This window comes from Emys orbicularis, chromosome 4, assembly GCF_028017835.1.
Source record: "Emys orbicularis isolate rEmyOrb1 chromosome 4, rEmyOrb1.hap1, whole genome shotgun sequence".
In the NCBI taxonomy this organism is placed as follows: Eukaryota; Metazoa; Chordata; order Testudines; family Emydidae; genus Emys; species Emys orbicularis.
The window spans coordinates 126,950,233-126,969,375 of NC_088686.1; the positions used below are offsets into that span (position 1 = coordinate 126,950,233).

A 19,143-nucleotide genomic window follows, 5' to 3' on the forward strand; every position below is an offset into this window, starting at 1 on the left:
GCTCTCCCTGGCTCCACTCCTGCCGATTTACAGTGTGTAAATCAGCAAACCCCCCGCTCTTCGGGAGACATGTTCCCAAGAGCCGCCCCCCGAACCCAGCTCGCTCCTTTCCAGACCCCGTCCGCAGCTTCCTGTGCCTGCAGACAATGCTGCTGCGTCACCCACATGCGGCTCCCAGCAATGCTTTGCAGCGGAAGATGGCAGAAGAGAAAGAGCCAGCGAGCGAGGCAGCGCGCAGAGGCCAGCTCCGTTCTGCTGCAGAGTCAGAGGAGGCTGGGATAAGCGGCTGGCGGCTCGCTGATTGGCAGACAGGGCTGTCCAAAGAGCCCCCCTTCCCTGTCCCCTCCCCTCACCACTGCAATCGGAGAACCCAGGGCCAGACCCCCGAGGGCTCCGGCAGTGTGGCAGACTTTAGAGAGCAACAGAAAAGCGTTAACCCCTTGTGTGCGCTGCGGCTGGCCTGTATTTGTCCTCGTCTTACACGCCCTGGCTAGCCACCTTCCCATTGTCTTAATCAGGCTGTTTTACGGGCACAGCATCTCACATGGGGGGGGGGGGGGAAATGAGATTATTCGGATGAGAAAGGTGGTGGTCAGGGACGATTGCAGACTCTACTGAACACAAACCAAGTCTGCAGGCATTGAACCCGGTAACCTCGGGATCTACAAACATGAACCTCCACTACTTCAGCTAAGAGACCACCTCCACTAACTTTTGGAGGCAGTTGCAGCCTCGAACCAATTTATAGGTCCCCCTCTAGTGGCTATGTCAAACAGCCATACTGGGTTTACCTGAGTTACACAAGATATCCCAGTGCACCCATCCCGTTCCCATCACTGGTGAATCTCAACATAGCACATTGTGGGACAGCTTCAGCTAAAAATAGAGGATGTTATTTAAGTATGAAATATACAAGGAAAATGGTACTAATTAAGGTCTCTTAAATTGTGTTATGCTGCCAAAGTTTAATGTATTACATACCACAGATCCTTCACTCTTGTAGAAGCTGGAAGGGAAAGCTGAAAGTCTGGCAGGTGAGCAGGGGACAGTTGGATTTTTTTGCACCCAAGGGGCATGGGGAGCAGTTTGGGAAGGATGTGGCAGGGATGCACAGATTAGCTGGATGTTTCCACTAAAATAATCCAGTAGCTAACAAGGCTGTGGTTTGAACTGCCATCCATATTGGGCATCAGCATTAACACCATGGTGAACTGACCATCTTAGTGCTACTGTTGCAGGCTGTCCGCAGACTCAGGCAGACATCTCTGCACCCATAAAGGTTAGAAGCTTCAAATAATAAAAAGCTGAGATGCTAGATCACAATTCTGCAGAAGTCTGCAAATCATGGAGTACATGGGGTCCTTCACCAACCAATCACATGCACCTCCTGGGAAACATGCCCTGCATTCCTGTCCCTCAATGAAGGAGGATTTAATTAGCGACTGCAGGGGTAACAGAAAATAGATCTGAGCATAAGCTTTCGTAGGCTACAGCCCACTTCTTTGGATGCATCTGAAGAAGTGGGCTGTAGCCCACGAAAACTTATGCTCAAATAAATGTTAGTCTCTAAGGTGCCACAAGTACTCCTGTTCTTTTTGCAGATACAGACTAACACAGCTGCTACTCTGAAACCAGAAAATCGATTGGTGAAGAGACATATGGCGCAGTTCTGGGAAGCAGTTAGACTCTGCCATGAGCAATTAGCTCAGCTACACACTGGCGGCAGCCAGATCAGAGAGGAGATCTTGGATATGGGAACTTCAGATTGTTCACCCTTCAGGATAGGGAGTCTGTGTTTTTACAGCACCCAGGTCAATGGGATCCCAATCCCAGTTGGGCCTCCGGGCACTACCAGAATATAAACATTTACTACTGCAATGACTAAGAGGTCAAGACTTGGAATTAGATTGTTCATAAACCCAATGAGCAGGTAGTCGATATAACAGATTTCTCTGATGGCCCACTGAACAGCTACACCACTAAGAAACCAGGTCCCCACTAAGACTTTGGGGAGCATTGGGTGTGGGAAGACTGAGGGACAAGGGTGATTGGAAAAAAAAATGGGTGTGTGTGAAGCAGGTTTTAAGACCATAAAGCAGGGGGAGGGAGGGGAAGGAGCCTCTATTATTGAGACCAGATGAGGCACAAACTAATGGCTGCCCTGTTAAAAACCCACAATTGCCAGCTTAGGTACCTCAAGAGGAACCAGATATTAGCTATGCACCAGTAAGTGTTGCACAAGGCTTTGCATGATAGTCAGGAGGTAAGAGTGCTACTGGATAAAGGGAGTTCTGAGAAGTTTGTTCTTTGCAAGAGATCTGGACCGAGCTGCCACGTTCAGGTTGTATGTATGAGGACAGAGGGATCTATGCAGCAGTACACATCACTGTTTTATGATGCAGGTTAAAATAGGAACACACTCCCTTCCAATAGGGTATGAGGACAAGGTTTTCCAGTTCTCATAGGCCTTCTTAGTGAAACCATTACAGCTTGCGTAGTGATTCAATCACGGGACAAGAAAGGAAAGACCTGGAATCACACCAAGAGGTTTGTTGAGGAGCCAGGAAAAGCTAAAAAACAAAGCCTTGGAGAAGAGGGTAGGGCATGATGAGGCGAGATTAAGAGAAAGATGAAGGTGGATGTGGTACAACCCTCTCACTCTTCAGCCTCTATACTCCCAAGTGGTGTACAAGTCAGGGGTATACCAGTGAAGGTATAAACTATGTCCAAATATGGGACCACAGATAAGTATGTATCAGAATGGCCCACAAAAGGAAGAAGCCAGTAATCCCTAAAGCTTGTAGAGGAATGGTCCTAATGGTTTGACACACAATTCCATAGGCAGGACCCCTCTGCACCAACAAGAGGAAACCTAGGACAGGATAGCACTAAGATTTTATTGGCCTGATTTGTATGAACAAGTAGAGGAATGGATTCAAGCCTGGCCTGAAATTCCAGAAAGTTGCCTTCACTAAGAAAAAAAGGTGATTACACATCTTGTGATATTTCCAGTTGTAGGAGGTGTCACTTTCCCCACATATGATGGATGCTGCAAGACCCCTAGAATGCAGTTATTTGGATAACCAGTATCTAGTGGTTGTTAATGACTACATATCCAGAAACCTTTCCCAAAGAAGATATTAAAAAGCCAGCAGGTGGTGAGTGCATTTGTTCAATTGTTATCCAGGACACACCACAAACACCAGAAATGTCATGTCCAGGGTTACGTAGCCACTGTACAGACAATTGGAAATAAAAGGGATTCAACTGCATCCATTGGTTGACGGCCCTAGAGAAAGGTTTAAAAGATGCAGTGGGAATCTGGAAGTGCTACATGGGCAGTTTGGGATAGGTGACTGCTCATGTGCAAATACCTCCGGTATCTATAGCTTTTACTTTGTTCTATTATGTCTGACAGATGAGAGGACTGCTACACATTCTTAAAGAAACCTGGGAACCGTAGCGAAGCCTGGAAAGTAAAGCAAGTCAAGAGCTTCAGGTGAGCGACGGACTCTTCCAAATGAGCAAGCTGGCACAAGAACATTTTAAGGAAGCCCCCAGTTCCAGCGTAATGAGGAAGCAAAACCTACTAATACCAGGACAGAGGGTTTTATTTATTAGGCCTGGTCTACACTTGGGGGGGGGGAGGGGGGGGGAGGAAATCGATCTAAGTCGACATACTTAGATCTGAATCGACTGCTGCCGCTCCCCCGTCAACTCTGCCTGCGTCTCTTGCCGAGCTGGAGTACAGGCATCTATGGGAGAGCACTCGGGGATAGATTTATCGTGTCTAGTCTAGACACGATAAATCGATCCCCGCTGGATCGATCGCAGCCCGCAGAACTGGCCAGTAGTGAAGACATACCCTTAGTGTTGCAACAGAATAAGTTACTTGCAGAGTGGGAAGGACAATATGCAAGTTTGAAGAAAGCGAGGCTGTTAAGTTATCAGACAGCTATCCCAGACAAATGCCAAGTGTGGTGAGAATATATCTTAACTCTTTGGGAGTGGAGCAATGAGCCAGACAAGGGTGGAGGATGGAGAAGATGTAAGATCTAGACAGGCTAGGGTTACATCAGGAAGAACCTCATTTGAGCCACACCTCAGAGAACAAAAGAACTGCAAGGGAAGACTGAGCACTACTAGCAGAAAGACCAGTCAGAAGAACATATCACCACTGTAGGACTCCACTCAGATACAGCAATAGTATCATTGTATTTCTGAAAAGATGGCTGCAGTTCTGCAGGAAGAAATACAAACCATGATGAATATGGGAGTTACTGAACCAACCAACAGCAAACAGGTAAGACTCACAGTCCTGGTACCAGAGAGATGGGAAGATCTTCAGGGATATTTGCAATTAAACACAGTATCTAAGTCTCATTCATCCTTTATGCCATGTATTGAATTATGGAGGCATCGACAAGCAGCTCCAAAGATAAGGTTTGGTTCAATTTTGTTACATAAAGCAAAACCCCTTCGTTTTCCATAAGTAATGGAGCGTCTCTCGTCAGCACATAATCTGAGAGTGAAGATTTAATGTTGAGGATTTTACCAAAATGATCAAGAGATTTAATTATAATTTGTTTAAAATCGTCCCTTTAACTTTATTCATGTCTCAAACTTTTGGTAAAAAGTTAATCATCTTTTAATCTTAAATGAGTACCTTGTAGATTTTAAGTGCATCTAAGGGAAAGCTGACTTTAAAGTTTCTTAGTCGGTTATTTTGATTTAACAATATTCACCTGAGCTGTTTTTTCCTCCATCATGATGTTTGTTGACTAATATTTTTGATGACAAGTAGTTGCTCCAGAATCAAAGCTTTCATTTGAATAAGTTTCTAGCCCTCATGGCTGTGGAGAAAAAGTCTTGAAAATATGGATTGAGTTTATATGCAAGCCTCAAAGAGGTTCTTTCACAAGAGATAGGATCTCTGTGGAAGTTCACAATTGGCTTAGGAGTTCTATTGCATGTTCTGGCCAGTCTGTACTCCTTTTCACCCACAGTCCTTTCTGTTGATCTGCAAGGCATGATCCACCAGGTTTTGTGGATTATAAAACCTAGGAAAGTGGCCAAGAAGTTCCTATACTCCTTCTGGAGCATCCATTAACTGACGTTTAGAATGTGCCTGATGTGCCATGTAATTCACAAGATACGACATCAATTGGTGCAAGCTGCGAAGGGATCTAAAGGCAGTACACCTAATATTCAGATGGTAAGGATACGCAGCAATATCCCTTTTTCAGCTTAAGAGTGCAGACACACCACTTTCACAATTCTTATATCATACAACACTGTACTGTGTATGGTTAAGGTTGCGACACAACATACATGACAAAGCCACAAAAGCAAAAGAAAAAAGTTAAACCACCCAGCAGTATACTCCTCTATGCAGACACACCTCTCCACACGTGTAACTACCATAAACCACAGTCTTGGCTCACTTCCCCAAACTGGAAGGGGCATGTTTTTTCAAAATTTTGTACAGAAGGAATGGGTGGGAATCTGGTCTACTTGTGCTGATGGCAGGAGTATGGGCAAAGCTTGGCTAGAAGGCTGGCAGTGCCACCTGTGGAGAGGTAAGGCTAAGTTTGCCTCTTCATCTGCTTCAGAAGGGACAGAAAGCATAATGTAGGAGTGGACAATGAGGAAGGGTGGGACAGAAACCCAGCCTTCTAACCTTGGTTTTAGGATTCAAAGCTGATATTTTGGGAAAAGGGTGGGCTGGAATTCCCTTCTTCCTTCAGTAATGCAAGGGTTAGAGACCTGGCTCATGGTGACCATCTTCATAGGCCTGCCTATTGCAAAGCATGGTGGGATACAGGGTGAAAAGGAGAAACATGCATATAATAACCCACCTAGCGAATTCTGCAAGAGATCATATATCCTGGGCAAACAACCAAACAAAAATACAACCGAGTCCATCTGTACTGGGCAATAAGGAACAGAAGAGATTGTTCTGCTGACCACTAACAGAGGATTAAGGCTAGTATGGAGAATACATTGTGCCATGAACAATCTTGCAGTGGCACCTGAAAATGGACCAAATGGTTCCTAAGTTGATTTTCTGAACTTGTGTCCATGACGGCACCAGAAAAAACTGCCTTGGTAGAGATTGTTAGTCACACTAGCATCTCTACACCCCTAAAGGAATCAAAATTAGGTTGGGTTCTGTTTTCCCCTTTGGGCCCAGAGACCCTCTAAACATCATTTGGTAGGTTGAATACTTACATTTTATCTCTGAAATATGAGTAAAGACCATCAGTCCCCACCGGAAAAGGGGGGGACCAAGTTAGAGGGTAGCACATTTAGAACTAAATGAGCCTTTGGGGGGGTATAGCACACTTTTGGGGCACCTCTCACAGAAAGTCACCAAGACAGAGTGGACTCAGTAATGGAAGGTGTAGTTTTATAACCATTGATAACTATGTGCCAGCTTAGATCATGTAGCCAGACCTCATGGTTTCAGGCACAAGCTGGTCAGCTGCAGGGGGAATTCCTCCCTGAGCCTCTCTTGCGCTGCCAACAGCAAGCCAGGAGCATCCTGGCATTCCTTGCTTTTGTATACAGACAATGTCAGGCAGTGGGAATGGGACTCCGTGAAGCAGAGGTTCTCAGCTCCTACATACCTTAACGTCAGCAATGAGGGCGTCCTCATCCTCTATGCCCGTGGGGACACATTTCTTGTGCAGAGGCAGTGACTCCAGCTTGTCCACCAGGCAGCGTAGACCTTCCAGTTCGAACTGGGTCAGATGCACCTTCCTGTACTTGAAAGGACTGCTGCCATGGGGATCCCAGGCCTGACCATTGTGGGAGCCCCGGCTGGAATCAGAGGAATCCATAGATAGAGTTCTCTTGAGGCCTGGCAGGCTCCTGCAACTTCTGCTTAGTTCATCATAGTCTAGGTTGGCACCATTAGCCACAGGGCTTGTGAGGATTGATCGTCTGGTGACTGGGCGCCTGGGCTCCCTGCCTGCTGCATCGTCCTCTTCATCCATGTTCCCCGGCTCCAAGCAGCTCAACTCCATATCTGCCAGGAGGGTGAGGGGAAAGAGTAGAGGGTGAGAGAAGCAGAATCGCAGGCCTGCCAAGCAGACTGCTTACAGGAGATTGAGGGTTTTCAGGCTAATCATCTGAAGGAGACAAGAATGGATCTCCCTCAACCACCAGAGAATGGCATGTAAAGCCAGGAAAACAAGCGGCTGGACAGAGCAAGACACTGAATGGATACACCAGTGGGGCTGATCTAGAGTGACCGCTGTGCGGGAGTTGCAGAAGAGTAGCCTGATTTCCAATGAGTGCTAAATGTAAAGCATCCCTCCCCACCAAGGCTGAGAGAGGAGAAGGGCTGCAGATGCTGCTGGTCCTATAGCTGTCCCATTAACGCCATCTCTCTGTTCATTATTTCACCACACACCACTGCTGGGGGAAGCTGATCAAACGGACATGGAGTCACGCTGTAGAAGAGCAGGCTGCCCTGAACTGACCATCTTAAGCTTCTAAAGAAAATACTCTGAAATCTGCAGAAGGAGGAGCCACAGGGCTTTGCCTTTGCTGGAGCCCTTTGGGTAGAAATTTGAGCCCTGGAAATGCTACAGCTGTGATGAGAGGCATCCTGCAAATGATTTTCGGATCCCTTTTGAGAGCAAGACCTCATACATCACGCTTTATTGGATTCCTGGCTCCAGCTATGTTGCAAGAGGCCCCTGCAACCGTCAACATAAAAACTCACAGACATGGCAACTTAATCTAGCACACCATGAGGTTCTAGGCCACGGGAAATATTTTCCCCATCATCAGCTGGAGCCGGCCCTTGAACACAGCAGCAGGGACTGCATCGCCCCTTTCCCATTCACTAAAAGCTGCACGCCACTACACTGGGCACTTACACGGTGACAACTTGGGCTAGATTATCTGCAGCCCTTTCGAGCAAAGATGGCGGGCCTAGCACTTCATGGGGTAAAGGAAAGCTCCAGGACAAACTGCTGCTTTTGACTCATTGATAAAACCATACCTCCTCCATCCTGTTTGCCCTCTCCCCATGGATTTCCTTAAACACAGGAAAGATAGGAAGTGTGAAATTTAAGGAAGTGAATCTTCTGAATGCCCACCCCACCCTGCTGTATTGGCAGTGAGGGAAGTGGAAGAAACTCCTCCAGTATGACAAGGAAGAGATGGGGGCCAAGCAGCTGCTCTTACCCATGTTGAGTGATTCCTTCTGGAAGTCCTTGGTCAGGTGGGAGTGGCTGGTGATGCAGTAAACGTAGCGTTCCAGCACATACCAACACATCTCATAGTAGAAGGGGTAGCGAAACTTATTTGGGACCTGTCATGGAGTGAAAGAGGCAAGACAGAGGCAAGGGAAGAGATCAGTTACACTCAATAGGAAAGCACAGTGATGGCACTCCAAGCACAGCTATCTTGGTCCCAGAATGAGCCTCTTGTGGGAGGTGGGAATTGCAAGTACATGGAACAGCATATACAGGGAGTGCTTCCAGCATCCCGACATTTCGTCTCACGGTCGGAAGCTGCCCACAGGCAGTGCAGGCATAGCTCACTCTCAGGCCATTCACATTTTATTCTTGTTTAGGGTCACAGATCTGTGCTACATTTAACATCGAACAAACCCTCCCGCATTGTTGCGGGGATAGTAGCAAGGCAAGCACACTACACAACACCTTAGCTGTGAGTACCACACTTTGACCTCAAGCTAAAATCTAACTAAGTAACATGTTCTGAAGGATGCTTAAGAGAAGGGAAGGCTATTGCCAATAAGAGTCTGCGTAGTGCTTTTGCAGCTTCATGTTAGGAGCTGTGTGCTACGCCTGGCAAGTCCTGAACCCAATTCACAGCAGTTAACTGGTGGGGATGCATCAGCCTGCAGATCCAAGCACTCTCACTCAAGGTCACAAGAGGCCTTTGGCCTCAATAACCCTTTCCGCCTGGTCAAAACTTAGCATAAGACTCCAAAGCAGCAGAGGAAGGAAAATGAAAATGCAAAACCACTACATTTGAGCAACTCCAGTGACAAGTAATCTTCCTTTTCCTACGAAGAAGGGCTTGGAGAGCCCCACTCAGATTCACTGTACCCAACCTGGAGCTGGATTAGAACCAGTGCTCTAGAAGTTAATACCCCATATCCCAAACCAGTCAGTCCTCCCATTTTCTTAGACACAGCAAGCTAGAGACAGATCCTTTTGGAAGCTTGGTAACCTGTATTTCTTCCCTTGCATTGAGGGAGAGTCTCTGATTCAGAGGTCGCCTTCAGGGCCTCCTGATGGTCCTTACCCGTGTGCGGTCTTCAATGTTGTAGATCCGTAGCTGCATGGGGATGTTGAAGCTGTGCAGGAAGTTGCCCCCGAAAACCAAAGTGTCAGTGGGAGTGTACACAGCATGGATCCAACCTGTCAGAGTAAGACAGTAAGCAATGATCTTAAGTTGCAGTGGTGGAGGTCTAGGTTGGATATTAGGAAAAACTATTTCACTAGGAGAGTGGCGAAGCACTGGAATGGGTTACCTAGGGGGGTTTTTAAGGCCCAGCTTGACAAAGCCCTGGCTGGGATGGGGTTGGTCCTGCTCTGCGCAGGGGGTTGGACTAGATGACCTCCTGAGGTCTCTTCCAACCCTGATATTCTATGATTCTATGAAATGGAGAGTTCATAGACTAGCTCTGTCTAACAAATGCATGGTTGAAGCATCCTCACACACACCAAGGATGTGGACAGTGTGTGCCTGGCGGTGCTAATCCCAATCTTAGCTGCTCCAGCCACCCCCACTCATGTATGTCTAAAATTTCTCATTTGTCACTCACATCCTTACCTCCAACAGCACCTTCTCTCCCTTTTCTATTTCTTCCTCGCATGTTAGTCAGATTAAACTCTTTGGGGCAAAGCCTGTCTATCTGCATGGCACCTAGCACACTTGTGATCTCAAAGAAATAGCAGGCAGTCTACCTCATCCATCTAGAAATTAAAGTGTTTCTGATCACACTAGATTCTCCAATAGGATGTGATCTTGGTCATGGGTTTCCTCGGCTTGGATAGCTCGATAGCTGCCTTTAACCAATTCACTCCAGTGAAAGTTTGCAGTTCTCTGTTTTCCATGCAGGCCAGCTATTATAGACCCTAAGTCAGACAGGTCAGTGCCTTGAGAAAAAGCAGAGATGGGGTATGCACTGTTTACTAAACCAGAAGATCTAGAATGCACAGATATGATCGGCAGTGATGCCTTCTAAACAGTGGTCTAATTCCTGATCCTCCCATCTTTTCCAAAGGTGCATGTAATTCTCACTCTTTCATACCATTAGTACTCTTCACTCTCACAGCTCTCTCTCCTTGCTGAAGCCTTCCCACAACCAGCAGGGAGGAATTTACTTCCTTCCAAGCTGCGGCAGCCATGGTTCAGGGAAGTATCTATCTCCTTCTTTCCCCCTACCTTCCTATCATCCAATCTCTTAGGAAAGCCACCTCTGCAACATTTGTCCCTAACACTCCATATTCCTGCCACTCAGCTCTTTTATTCAGGTATCTTTCAGATCTGTTCTCCTTTAAAAAACCTCTCTCACTTACTACTTATTTGTAATCTTTGCTTTCACCAAAGAGGTGTTAGCAATCCTCATCTCTCCAACCACCTCTTACAAACCATGCCCTTGACAAATTTCAGCATGGGTTTCACTGCAACAAGAGCCCTCTGAGACAACTTAGATGCTAGGCATTATGAGCACAGTTGAAAAATCCTGACATGTGGTATTGTCCATTCCTTGCCCCAGGAGGAAGCTGCATATGGTAATTTATGTGCTTTTATTAGTGAAGGCAGGCTAGAGTGTGCCTGGCATTTGGGACAAAGTAGTGAACCCCAGATCCTGCAGGAGTTCCATAGCCTTGGACCAGCTCTTGAGAAAGCTCTCTTGCTCAAACAAGCTTTGCCTTCCAGTAGACCATTCCATTTGCCAGCACAACCCAGTTGACTGTTAATTTTCAAGACATACCAGACTTAAATCATTAAGAGTCTTGAAGATAAGTGTTCAGATCTATAGATTTCCACAAGGATCAACTCTTATCTTTCTGCTTTATCTACCTTTTCTCTCTGAGTTCTCTTCACCTTCTCTAACACTTACTTGGATCATATTCAGCGGTATGTTTAAGGACTCTTGACACCTGTTTATCCTCTGCCTGCCTTGGCAAAGTCAGTCTGAAGCTTTGTTTCAGCTCCCTTTAGCTGAATGTCCCAATGTCTCAAAGGACAGAAGGGTTCCTCTTGGACAGATGGACCAACCTCAAACCCCACTTCTCATTTATTTAGAGCTCCCAAGTGCTTCCACAGTTCCTAGCCCTGGAACCATCCTTGGCTATGAACTCCCTTTTGCCACATGTTTGTTCTACAAGTCACTACACAGTTAGCCCTCAAAGTCTCAAGATCCTCTGACCTTCACTCCTGCAACTCCCATCTCGATGTTTCCAGCTCTCCAGATTCCAGCATCTGCCGGATGCTGCTGCCACCTTCTCACACATACAAAGCAGTGCAGTCACATTACTCATTTCCTAAATACATGCACTCTCCTCCCCCCACCTTTCATTACAGGACACAGGTCAAAACTGTCCTCATTTTAGGAATGTCCACGGAGTTATTATAGCCAACCACACACCCTCCCCCATACTCCCCTACTTTGCTTCCTCTATCAGGACTAGCTTCCATTTTGCACCTCCAATAGTTCCCACCAAGCACCTTCTCTTCAGCTTCTGCCATCTGGAAGAGCCTCTCTTTGTCCAGCTCATTTCAAATATTCAGCTGAACACATCTTTCTCCGCTGCCTCTTAATTACTGACCCCTGCTTTGTTATTTAGATTTAGTATCTAGTTAACTTGGTGATCTATTATGGGAGTTTGTATGAAAGATGCTAGAGAGAACAGAGGTATATCCTATTTTCCTCTCTCACAGAGGCTTGCTATCCAGGAAGTTCAGGGAGAAATCACCCTGCTCTGAACTGCCCAAATTTTATGGGTGTCCCCCCCCCCAGAGATTCTTCTCCCCACTGCCTCAGACTTCCTGACCCCTAGCACAGATCATATTCCTTTCAAAGACAAGGACAAATGCACACTTCCAGGGTTCTCCCCCCAGCCCCTTATACCTGAGGGGATGACGAACGTGTAGCCCTGCTTGAGCTCAATTCGTTGACAGTCTGACACTTTGTCACCAAGAAAGATGTCCCCCTGTTTCCCTGACAGCAGCCAATTCTCGTAGAGCTCCAGGTTCTGGGGTGTTGGCGGGATCAGCCAGAAGATCTGCAAGGTTCATTGGGTAGAGATCCTTTAACGGTTGTGGACAAAACTCCCTTCACTCCTTTTCTATTATTTCTTTCAAGCACCAAACATCCAGCTCTTTCCACCCACAACAGGATCCACACAAAGGCTGGTTCTAACAGAACCATCAATAGGTATTCCGTTAGAGATACCAGCAACTAATAAAAGAGACTTCATATCAGAATGACGTGAAGAGTACTGCAAGCATCCAGGGTATGTGGAAATTCATCACCTTACAGGCAAACCAACAAGACAAGAATACAAAACCCACTGGAAATTCTAGATCCTTAGACACACACAAGATGTATAGTAACGTTTTCTGAAGTGCAGTTCTACTATTGAAAATGCCTAAGATTATTCTATTAGCCTCTGTGTAGCCCTACAGTATACAAAGACAATAACTCCTTCCTGAAAAATGCTACTTTACGTGAAACGATGTTAAGCGAATCCAATTTCCCCATAAGAATTAATGTAAACGGAGTCAGGGTGTTAGGTTCTAGGGAAATTTTTCCAAAATGGCTCATATTTTTGTGCGCCTATAATAAACAGCAAGTTGCCTGTTACAACTGAACACCTTGGGACGATTTTCAAAGGCAAAGATGAGAGTTGTGTACCTTTCCATGGCAGACAGATGCCTTAGCTGCCTTGGGTGTTAGAAGATCTCCCTCTTCCTGTACATGTCAAACTCCATAAAGTGTTGTGCATAATTAAAATAGTTTTTACAAAAAGCTATCACAAATCTTTGGCATCCATGACACTGAGGCCTAGCCTACACTAGAAAGGGTTAAAACCTCCCAAATGAGACAGCTTATACCAGCAAAAAAGTTTTTTGCTCATAGAGCCTATAACAGGGGTTGGCAAACTACGGCCCGCAGGCCGGAGCCATTTTAAGCCGGCCCACGAGTCTCACCATGCAGCTCGGCCCCACTCTGGCCGGGGCGCTGGGTTGGGGGCCGACCCACACAGCTCCAGGAAGCCACGGCATGGCCCCACTCTGGCTCCTACGCACTCCAATGGCCCCCTCCGGTGCTCCAATGGGAGCTGCAGGGGTGGTGCCTGCAGATGGGGCAGCATGCAGAGCTGCCTGGCTGCGCCTCCGCGTAGGAGCTGGAGAAGCGACATGCCACTGCTTCCGGGAGCCGCTCGAGGTAAGCGCCGCTCCGAGCCTGCACCCCTGAGCCTCTCCCCACACCTCAACCCCCTGCCCCAGCCCTGATCCCCCTCCTGCTCTCCAAACCCCTCGATCCCAGCCCGGAGCACCCTCCTACACCCCAAACTCCTCATCCCTAGCCCTCCCCAGAGCCCTCACCTCCTCCCGCACCCCAACCCCAATTTTGTGAACATTCATGGCCCGCTATACAATTTCTATTCCCCGATGTGGCCCTCGGGCCAAGAAGTTTGCCCACCCCTGGCCTATACCAAATTCCCTGAATGAAGTAAGCTATACTGGCAAAAGAACTCTGTTGGAATAACTGCATCTACTTTTCGGCTTTTATTAGCGTAGTTGTTTCAGTTAGGGATGTAATTTTCCCCCGTATGTCCTTAACTGACATAGCTACGTCTGCAAAACTTTATAGCTTAGACCTGATCTGAGCCTCTCTTAACCTAAAATATTGTTGATGAAGTTTTTTGCACTGGTTTAAACTCAAACAGTGCAAATGTGTGTCAACAATTCTTCAGCACTGTCTACACTAGGGAAAATGGTGTGTTATTAAAACATGATAGCTAACGTACATCCCAGAATGAAAAAAGTGAACATCATTCTTGCAAGAATGTTGTAAACAAGACACAAGGAGCAATTCTTCCACTCTATTCCACACTGGTAAGGCCTCAACTGGAACAGAGTGTCCAGTTCTGGACGCCACCTTTCAGGAAAGATGGATAAATTGAAGCAAGTCCCAAGGAGAGCAACAAAAACAATTAAAGATCTAGTAAACATGAGGAAAGATTGAAAAACCTAGGTTTGTTTAGTCTGGTGAAGAGAAGATGGAGGGGGGACACCATAACAGTTTTCAAGTACATAAAAGTTTGTTACAAGGAGGAGAGTGAAAAATTGTTCTCATTAACCTCAGAGAATGGGCTTAAATTGCAGCAAGGGAGGTTTAGGTTTCACATTAGGAAATACTTCCTGTCAGGATAGTTAAGCACTGGACAAAACTGCCTAGGAATCTTCTGGAAGCTCCATCACTGGAGGTTTTTAAGAACAGGTTTGACAAACAGCTGTCTAGTTATTACTTAGTCTTGCCTTGAGTGCAGACGCTTTGACTAGACGACCTATCAAGGTCCCTTCCAGTCCTTACACTTCTGTGATTCCACGTTTTAAGTCCTAGTGTTGGTGTCACTAGGCATAACCCTAGGTAACTCGGGAGGGTGGAAGGCCACAAAGTGTCAATGAAGCCTTCCTTCACTAGGCCTATATGAACCAAACTTCTTCCATGTTTAACTCTAATCAACCTCAAAAGCCAGGTGCAACAGGCTGCATACCAGTGCCAAGCGGTAATAATGAGGCCTGCATGTTTCTGGCTGAAAGGGGAGATAATAAATCAAAGGGAAAAAGGACAAGATAACGGTTTAAAGAAGTTACTAACAAGCTGGACTTATAGCCGCCAAGATGACGTAACTGCTTAAATGTAATTGTTTGCTACTTGCTTAAAGTAAACTATTATAGGAGAAAGGGAGGGGGAGGGGGGGGGAGCCTAACTGCAAAAGAATAAAAAGGGAAAACTGTTTGTCTCAGTGTGCTTGATCTGAGACTTGCCTGTCTCCTTGCACCACTTTGAGATCTCAAATAAACTTTGTTTGCTTCTCCACCCTGGTGTGTTCATTGGCGTGAAGCACACCGGGCAACGAACCCCGCTGTTGCTGTCCTCGGGCACTCTGTGCCGGCAACAGTTTTGGCGCCCAACGTGGGGTTCGAGGCTGAAATTTAGCCTTGCCCGGACCCCTCTCGGAGGTCGACGGATTGCAGCGACGACCGACGCCCAGCGCGCACCGGTGACTTCATCGTGGGCCTCGGCGGAGACGTGGTTTGGTCGACCCCGGAGGGCACAACGCGCTCGAGTAGTGGAGAAGCAGCTGCGCGTGACGGTGCAGAACCGGACCCTTGGATGAGGTAGGAACAGTCCAGTGGGGACTTTACCTGTTTTGACCTGGGGACGCCCAGTGTCTCCCTAGGGTATGGGGCAGGGACAGAGTACTCTAGGCAGGGCAAGGTGTACGCCCTTAGAGTGCATTCTGGTGAACTGGAAAGTGTTTGGATCGGATCCGTTGATTAAAAGTAAACTGAAAAGGTTCTGTACAGTAGACTGGCCTCAATATCAGCTAGAGGACCAGGAAAGGTGGCCACCGGAAGGATCACTTAATTATAACACGATCCTTCAATTACTTCTGTTTTGTCAGCAAACGGGTAAATGGAATGAACATATGTATGTACAGTTGTTTATGTTGTTAAGAGATAGGTCAGATCTTTTGCAAAAGTGTAATTTGACTCAGACAGGTTCGGTAATAGCTACTGTTAGTCCCCAGAACCCGCCCACAGCTGTAATGGCAGGTCCGGTGTCCCCTTCGGCTCCAACACCCCCACCATATAAAGACAGGGTGCCTCGGGCTCCAAAGATTGCCCCCTCAGTAGGGTTCTATCCGTTAGTCACTGAGACCGTGGTCGCCCGCCCAGGATCACAAGATCGCCTGGCCACTACTATGCAGGTCTATACGCATGTGCCTTTTAACCCGGTGGACCTAGCAGCCTTTAAGGCACAGGCAGGGGAATTCTCTACAAACCCAAGCAAGTTTATCTCGGTCTTTGAAGGGTGCCTGGCTAGCTGTAAGCCTGACTGGGATGATTGTAATGTCCTTATGCGGACCCTGCTGTCTGAAGTGGAGCGTAATCAGGTTGTGTCTAAAGCAAGGGAGGAGGCACAGCGGAGACATGACCTGGATCCAAATCACGTCCCGGTGCCCGCGGACATGGTCCCCCTAGCAGATCCCAGGTGGAACCCTAATGACCCTGTGGGCCAAACCCATCTCACCTCCTACAAGGAGCTCCTATTACATGGTCTCCGACACTCGGCTGTCCGACATAACAATTGGGCTAGGCCTTATGAGCTAGTACAGGAGCCAAAAGAGAGTCCGGTTGCTTTTCTGCAGTGTATTCGGGATACCATCAGGCAAACTACTAATGCAAACCCCGACGAGCAGACAACTGAGGCAATTATAAAGGGTATCTTTACCAGCCGTGCGGCCCCTGATGTTAAAAGGAAACTACAGAAAAAGGAGGATTTGATGGGTATGACCATGGCACAGATTCTGGAAACTGTGAACAGGGCTTACAGCCTTAGGGAGGGAGAGAAGGAAAAGAGGCAAGCGAAAATGATGGTTGCAGCAGTACAGGCCGGTGGCAGGGGAAAATTCCAGGAAGGTGGAAGGGGCCGGGGAATGAGAGGACGTGGGCGTGGGCGCCCTGGCTCACAGGAAAGGCGTCTGGGTCGCAACCAGTGTGCCATATGCCGGAAGGAGAGACATTGGAAAAAATGAGTGCCCCGAAAGGGAAGGTACCCCTATGATGGCAGCAGAGGATCAGGAATAGGGGTGTCAGGGGAGACGGACTATCCTGCGCCCCCGGAACCCCGAGTAAAAATGCGGGTGGGAGATTCGGACATAGACTTTTTAATAGACTCTGGAGCAGCACGAACCGCCGTAAACCAACCCCTTCAGCTGCCTGTGGCAGACTCCCTCACTGTGGTGGGTGCCACAGGGAAAGGAACCAAGTGCCCAGTGTATGCCCCAGCAGAATGTGCTTTGGGAAACAGAACTCTATCTCACAAACTGGTTTACCTCCCCGATTGTCCAACGCCACTACTAGGACGGAACCTGCTTTGTCGCTTAGGTGCCACCCTGCATTTCACCCAAAATGAAATAACCCTCACCTTACCCCCAGAGAATGCCTGGATAATGACCCTTGCAATTGAGCCCTCAGCCATGCAAGCCCCAGAATGGAGCCAGTGGGAAAAGCAGGTTTTTTCCTCTAGTATGGGCATCAGGGATCCCAGGAAAAGCAGCCCATCAAACCCCCGTTAATGTCCAGCTCTTGCCAGGAAAAGGTCCGGTGCGAATCAAGCAGTATCCGATCAAAAGGGAAGCCAGAGAGGGACTGCAGGAGACTATAGATCAGTTCCTAAAGTACGGGGTACTTCGAGAATGCCAGTCAGCTTGGAACACCCCCATCTTGCCTGTACGAAAGCCCAATGGCACATATCGGCTGGTCCAGGACCTGAGGGCGGTTAATGAGCGGGTTAAGACTGCACCCCCTTGTTCCAAACCCGTATACGCTGTTGGCCTCTATAGGGGGGCAGTACACCCATTTTTCGGTCCTAGATTTAAAGGACACTTCCTTCACGATTCCAGTCGACACCCAATCTCAGGAGATTTTCTCCTTCGAGTGGGAGGACAAGAGAAGGGTTAAAAAGCAGCTTTGTTGGACAGTGCTGGCCCAGGGATTTAAAAATTCCCCCACCCTTTTTGGCTAGGCCCTGGCCAGAGACTTGGAGGAGTGGGACAATGAGGACAAGGTCCTCCTCCTGCAATATGTGGATGATTTGTTAATTGCCGCTGTGGGTTTAACCTCTTGCCTTAAAGCCACTGTGAGCCTCCTGAACTTTGCTGGACTCCGAGGATATCAAGTAGCACGGAGTAAGGCTCAAATCGCCCTCCCAGAAGTACTGTACTTAGGGTTTCATATAAGGCAGGGAGAGCGCCAGCTTTCAAACGAAAGGAAGGAAGCTATCTGTCAAATTCCTATCCCAAGCAACCGTAAACGGCTCAGGGCGTTTTTGGGCATGGCAGGCTTCTGCAGAATATGGATCCCAGAGTTTGGACTGTGGGCTAAACCCTTGTACAAATGCGTTAAGGGAGTGGATCATGACCCCTTTCACTGGTCCTCAGAAGCCGACAAGGCATTTAAGGTTTTAAAAAGGAAAGCTATTGGACACCAGAGGCTGTACCGAGTGGATTCCTCAAAAGTGGGTGTGCTCGTCCTGGTTTGTTGCTCCAAAGCTCTGTATAGAAGTTATTTTACTGGAAGGGTGTATGATGGCAATGTGTATGTGTCCATTGTTGGGAAAAGGTGTATAAGTGAAGAGTGGAAGTTTCCTTTGTAGGTTAAAAGAAGCCAAGAAGGGGAAAAGGAAAAAGAACAGAACGAGTTAACTGGGAAAAAAATATAGCTAGCAAGCTCAGTCCAAAGATAAGATGCTGGTCCCATCCAAGGACATTGTTCACAGCTAAAACTTGGCTGACAACCAAGAAAAGGGGAGGCCTGAATGTGCCCAAGCAACTATGAGATCTGCAAAATACTGCCAGGCATTAATGAAATGTGTTAGGTTTCTTATCTCAACAGCCCTGCCGTTCATTAAAACAAGAAAACTGAGTCTATGTAAAGATCCACCAACGAAAGACTGCTTTGGCTCCACACTGGAAAGGCCCTTTCCAAGTCCTGTTAACCACCAACACCGCTGTGAAGTGCCAAGGACTGCCTACCTGGACCCATGCTTCTCACTGTAAAAAGACCCCTCCACCTCGGGAGGACTCTCCGACTGATGATAAGCCTATTTCTCCTTCTAGCTCTGCTGTGCCTTCTGGACAGCAGGAAAAAGAAAAAGAAAAAAAAAAAGGACAAGGTGAAGTGCTAGTAACCTCTTCCTTGTCCACTGACAGACCTACTGTGCCTTTGGATTTTTCTAGAAGAAGCAAAACCATTACAGGGTGATGTGCTAGTAACCTCTCCCCTGTATGATGCTGAACCACACTGTTTCAGGAAAAGAGAAGAAGGAACACTTGCTTCATTGAA

General features: G+C 47.4%; 1 protein-coding gene across 1 annotated transcript in view; it reads right to left on the minus strand.

The window, feature by feature from the left end:
* Nucleotides 1-19,143, minus strand: part of KDM2A (lysine demethylase 2A) — an 85,759-nt gene that overhangs the window by 11,263 nt on the left and 55,353 nt on the right. The window contains exons 9-12 of the mRNA XM_065402651.1: nt 12,128-12,281; nt 9,289-9,404; nt 8,200-8,326; nt 6,630-7,030 (exon numbers count right to left, since the gene is read on the minus strand). Coding sequence (XP_065258723.1) covers nt 6,630-7,030; nt 8,200-8,326; nt 9,289-9,404; nt 12,128-12,281 — 798 coding nt within the window. The remainder of the gene's footprint in view (nt 1-6,629; nt 7,031-8,199; nt 8,327-9,288; nt 9,405-12,127; nt 12,282-19,143) is intronic.